This window comes from Ostrea edulis, chromosome 3 (assembly GCF_947568905.1).
Source record: "Ostrea edulis chromosome 3, xbOstEdul1.1, whole genome shotgun sequence".
Classification (NCBI taxonomy): domain Eukaryota; kingdom Metazoa; phylum Mollusca; class Bivalvia; order Ostreida; family Ostreidae; genus Ostrea; species Ostrea edulis.
The window spans coordinates 53,444,717-53,450,716 of record NC_079166.1 but is presented as its reverse complement, the minus strand read 5'-3'; the positions used below and the strand labels follow the sequence as shown (position 1 = coordinate 53,450,716).

At 35.3% G+C, this 6,000-nt stretch overlaps 1 protein-coding gene across 1 annotated transcript in view; it reads right to left on the bottom strand.

The window, feature by feature from the left end:
* Nucleotides 1–2,967: 2,967 nt before the first annotated feature.
* LOC125674210 (melanocortin receptor 5-like) overlaps nucleotides 2,968–6,000 on the bottom strand; it is a 13,285-nt gene continuing 10,252 nt past the window's right edge. Inside the window, exons 3-5 of the mRNA XM_048911310.2 lie at nucleotides 5,631–5,782; nucleotides 5,187–5,386; nucleotides 2,968–3,433 (exon numbers count right to left, since the gene is read on the bottom strand). Coding sequence (XP_048767267.1) covers nucleotides 3,193–3,433; nucleotides 5,187–5,386; nucleotides 5,631–5,782 — 593 coding nt within the window. The 3' untranslated portion in view covers nucleotides 2,968–3,192. The remainder of the gene's footprint in view (nucleotides 3,434–5,186; nucleotides 5,387–5,630; nucleotides 5,783–6,000) is intronic.

The window sequence follows — 6,000 nt, the reverse complement described above, 5'->3', positions numbered from 1 at the left end:
CTAACTCCTCTAACACCTCTAACTCCTCTAACTCCTCTAACACCTCTAACTCCTCTAACACCTCTAACTCCTCTAACACCTCTAACACTTCTAACACCTCTAAAACATCTAACTCCTCTAACACCTCTAACTCCTCTAACACCTCTAACACCTCTAACTCCTCTAACACCTCTAACACCTCTAACACCTCTAACTCCTCTAACTCCTCTAACACCTCTAACTCCTCTAACACCTCTAACTCCTCTAACACCTCTAACTCCTCTAACACCTCTAACTCCTCTAACACCTCTAACTCCTCTAACACCTCTAACTCCTCTAACTCCTCTAACACCTCTAACTCCTCTAACACCTCTAACTCCTCTAACACCTCTAACACCTCTAACTCCTCTAACACCTCTAACTCCTCTAACTCCTCTAACACCTCTAACTCCTCTAACACCTCTAACTCCTCTAACTCCTCTAACACCTCTAACACCTCTAACTCCTCTAACACCTCTAACTCCTCTAACTCCTCTAACACCTCTAACTCCTCTAACACCTCTAACTCCTCTAACTCCTCTAACACATCTAACTCCTCTAACACCTCTAACTCCTCTAACTCCTCTAACACCTCTAACTCCTCTAACTCCTCTAACACCTCTAACTCCTCTAACTCCTCTAACACATCTAACTCCTCTAACACCTCTAACTCCTCTAACTCCTCTAACACATCTAACTTGTCATTCCTCAAACTGTGTACAGTTGTTATGGACACATTGAAGATGTGCATGTGTCTTTTTGAAAGTGATCAGACATTTTTCGAAAAATTTGCATGCAGTTGAACTTAGTCATTTGCATAAGCTTTCTTGAATAGACGGTACCTATTTTGTGTAATCAACTCCTCGTATACCTCTAACTTGACATTCCTCAAACTTTGTACAGTTGTTATGAATACATTGAAGATCATCTTCACAAGTCAAGAGTTATTGATTCGGTACCTCGCACTAACCCTAGACATCAGTGACTTTCAAAAAATTGGGCTCGTTCGGATCGTTACCACAAAAGAGTGGGAACCAATGAGAATGCGGTTCTATTTATAACAATGCGAAGCGAGAGATTCAAATAAAAACACGTGTAATGATACCTACAGTTGTGGCTATTTCATTCGTGTAAGCAATATTGTCTTCAGCAAAAAGGTTTCCAAACTTGATCTACTATCCATAAACGTACTTAGTGGTGTAAATATTACAAATGCGCGTGTTTATCAATACAGCAGTATGAGATCGTGTCATGTACACTATCACAAAAATGCAGTGATTTCTTTGGATGTTTTATTTATACTGGATTGCGTAATGGTCTAATGAGCCCAACTTTTATATAGCAACTGATGTCAAGGGTTAGTGCGAGGTAACGAACCAATAACCCTTGACTTGTGAAGATGATTGAAGATATGCATGTGTCCTGTTGAAAATGATCAAACATTTTTCGAAAAATTTACATGTAATTGAACTTTGTCTTTTTTTTAAGCATGTCTTGAATAGACGGTACCCATTTTGTGTAATCAACTCCTCTCACACCTCTAAACTTGACATTCCTCAAACTTTGTACAGTTCTTATGGACACATTGAGGATGTGCATGTGTCTTATGAAAAATGATCAGACATTTTTCGAAAAATTTACATGTTGTTAATCTTTGTCATTTTTTAAGCATGTAACCAACTCCTCTCACAGATTTTACTTGACGTTTTTCAGACCTTGTACATGAAGATATGCATGTGGCATTGCAGGGTTTGACACTAGGGCACGTCCGACAAACCGAGTCTACTGAATGATAGGTCCAGTCGGTTTGATAGTCCGACTGGTCGTGTTAAAAAATAGAAAAGGAAACTTTATTTCAAATCATAAGGTATTTTATTCTACATTAAATTATAACTGTAAAGACTGCGAACAATTTCAAACCATGTGATGACATAATCTTTATTTTGGTTGTAATAAATAAGTCGCGATCAGAGGTGATGTTTTACGACATCTACTCAATGTTGAATAAATGTGTAAAAAGTTTTGTTTCGGATAAGTAGATATAAATTGAATTCATTTTAATTTAGAAAACAGTTTATTTGAATTAATATAAGAAAATGTTCATCAAATTAATACATTACATTGTAAACAGCCGTTTTTCGGTGCTAACATATGTGCGGGAATGTTTGTATGCAAAGAACAGCCTAACAAATTAGTATAAAATATGTCAGACAGCATTCGACCCAACGGCAGGTTGTAAATTAGAGCGTTATAACAACCGTAGAATTTTGGAAATGCTGTTGAAAGCAATTTAACATCAACTTATTTGTCAGTAGCTTGCTTTGATTTAAATAATGATACAAGGTTGTATTTGTAAATTAAATCTTTGTAACAAACATAGAATTTGCGAAATGCTGGCGTTAAACGAGACTGTTGAAACCAATGTAACATCAACTCATTTGTCAGTAGCCTGCCTTGATTTAAATATTTATCTTACGCAGAACATGCTCTTGAGTATATATAATAGCATTGTACTTTGAATAAACTCTAGCATTCATCTAATAATTTTAATTCATGTAAGACTAGTTTTTTCCATGTACGTCGCTATTTCTACATTTTATATAGGAACACACAACAGACATTATTCGAAGCTAATTGGATCGATGATTCGTTTTCTTGAATCTAAAATATCTTACGTCATTTGTGCATTCGGGTCATAAGAAATTAATTTGCGCATACAATTTATATGAAATATGATATGTACTCGTGCATAGTTCTTTTGATAGGATATGACAGTATTAGAATGTTCTAGCAGTATGACCACATCAGCTTACCATTCAAGAGTAGTCTTTCTTTGCATATTGGAATGCATCAGCATCTCTCTGTCGATGTCAAAACATTCACAAACAATCTTTTTGTCAAAAGGACGGTCAGTAAATCACTTCTACATGAATAACAAAACCTCTATTCTTTTTAAACTTTATTTTATAAATCGATATGTGCATAAAATATTTTTATAGATACAGCTGTAATGTATTTCCAGTGTGTAAAAACAGGACGGATCCATACACCAACGTACAGCGCAAAGTCCATAGAACTGGGTACAAATGTTGCTCAGCTTCACCAAGAACCTTTGTAATGTGTTCTATCAAAGTACAATCACTTTTCCTAGCCTGGTACGTACATTTATTTATACTATAAATTGGTGCTGAAATCCCAGTTACTGTGGCTGATGTCAGTGTGTGTTCCTACGGATTTAGTGGACGAGACGCTGTTGGAATGTTTCATATTAAAACCCTGCACAGCACAAGAACATAATACTTTGTAAAGTTTTGTAAAATCGCTTTTAATGCTTTTCCGGAAAGCCGCTAGACGACCAGCATAGATAAACACGTTTACAGCCGAGTTCATGAATAGAAGGATTCGACAGCTAGCCCTGCAACAGAAAAACGTCAAATCTTAGTTGTTTAACACAATGTTTCAACATTGTATCTGGTTCATTACAATTGACAATGTGGCAGAGAAAAACAATCGGGTTTTAAGAAGAAAATACAGGCAAACAAAGTGAACATAAATTTGTCACATCGAGTTTTTATAATTGGGTAGAAAACTTGGTAATTGTAAGTTATGTATATAATATATCACACGTACAGGTTCTAAATGAACTTCAGTTTTATTCTTGACACACTCAAGACATTTCCAAAGAGGTACCTATGGACCTTCTAGTCGACAGCGATTATTTTCTGTCTCATAAATCGCATAAGAACGTCAATATTTGACATATAATTATCTTATATTTATTAGACATTCAAATTATTTTTTAATGTTCTATAAGGTACATCAGTAAATAGTATTATCAATATATCCATTGTAGCCCTTTTGTACTCAAAGAGAACACCTTTACATTGAAAATCTTAAAATATCACTGTGGATGTTAATGAATGATTCCTAGGTATGGAATTCTAACAGCAATATTTTAGTGATGGCATATACATTGCCATTCAATATTTGCATCCATTGGATTTTTAGAGTCAACATAAACCTGGCCCATTATTGAATGCCAACTTTCCATGAAATAATAGGATCCGTACCGAAATGTTCCGAGTACGAGTTACCGTTATTGCAACTTGTCATTTGGTACCAAGATGTTAACCTCCAGCTTTCAAAAACGAATATTGTACCGAGTCAAAATAGTGTGTTCAATATTTCTTTATTTATGTATAACTAGAAAAATAGCTACAGCTTCAATGGTCGTATTCCCGTAAATTCATTTTCAAAGCCCTTTAATCGCTACGCAATCGCATGCAACCAGTACAAATATTTTGAGTATATGTTTGGAATATCATATTGCCCTCAAGTACTCCCACACCTAATTTATTGAACTTAGATGACTATATTTACTTTATGATATAAATGGTATTGTTCATTGTAATGTCAACAGACACTGTGGTCTATAATCCGGTAGTGTGATGTCGAGTGTTAGTTATATATCAGTGTCCAAGAAATGTCCTCCTAATCTTAAGGTTTTCGTCGGATATATATTCCAGTGGAAATTTCGACACATACTAAACAATGATGGACTTTTGTCTTAGTTAATATATGGTTTATGAAATCAAGAAATATGATATTGACTGCCTCGATCACTATGATTGTATAATTCCGAGTTGTCCGATTGGCTGAGATCCGACAAACTAATAATTATAGAATTATAGTGCCCTCGAGGTTAATATAGCATTTAATTTTTTCGCCATCGAACCAGAAATAAATTGAGCATTCCCGAATCGATACAATCGGTTATAATTCGGGGGGGGGGGGTAGTCCAATGAAAACTCGCGTCTCTAATCACTTTCTACTAGGTCTTGCACTTTAGATGTAAACAAAGATGGTTGACTGGGTATCGTTTCTTAAGTTTTAGTTGTCACCTTTGATGTTTTAGATTATTCAATCAGATAATGAAACAATTATTGACATTTTCCCGGCAAATAAAATGCAATATTTACCGAAACCGGAGGGCACTATGAATATTGTTCTTCTCAGATGGCAAAAGTATCGTATTGATCAGCTGTTGACATTGTATCAATGATTGTATAGTATTAACCATAACATAAGTTAAGAATTGTTTACTATCTTACATGCATCTTATCTATTCATACGCAAATAATTTCATCTATTTATAAACAAAGAATTACCTTATGAATGGAGTAACATAGCAATTTACACACGTTATTTCATAGAAGAAATATATCATCATCGGCATCCATCCTATTGTGAAACACCCCAACAAAATTGACACCATGAATGTTGATTTCAGTTCATGACGAATAACATTACTGCTGGCTTTTGGACTGTTATTCCACGGGACGCGTTCCTGGAGGGCTATAATCTTTGCCTTCAAAAAAGTAACACCAAAATGATCTGTTCATCTAAAATGTCGGATAAAGTTACTTAATCTTTGTTATCTAAAATGCAATTTTTAACAAACTTAAGATAATTCTTTTAGATGTAATATGTTAGACACTTGTGAAAAATGAAAACTACAGTACTGTTAATTTTGATTTAACAAGACTTAGTGATGCTGCAGTTGACATGCACAAGACACTATCATGTACATGTAGGATTGACACTTATCGTACCTGTGCCCTTGCAATTCTGGCGATTTTCACATACAGTCCGAGCATGATCAGAAGAGGTAGAAACAGCTGGATAAAGAACAGGACACAGACGTGTGCAATGGAGAAAATGAGCTCGTAACGACACACACTTGTGGGCTCCTTGATGTATTCTTCTGTTAAAGTAAAGTCGAAAAAACATTGAGTAAGTTTGACTCCCTTGAAAGCCTTAGATAAAAAGCCATTATCAACAATTCTTATGTAATTCTAAACGAAACCATCATTTACCTAAGCTTGATACCCTCATATATATTTAAATATGAAATCCATTCGGTCACCTGAGTCACTCAGGTGAGCTATTGCTAAATTCGGTCACCTGGGTCACTCAGGTGAG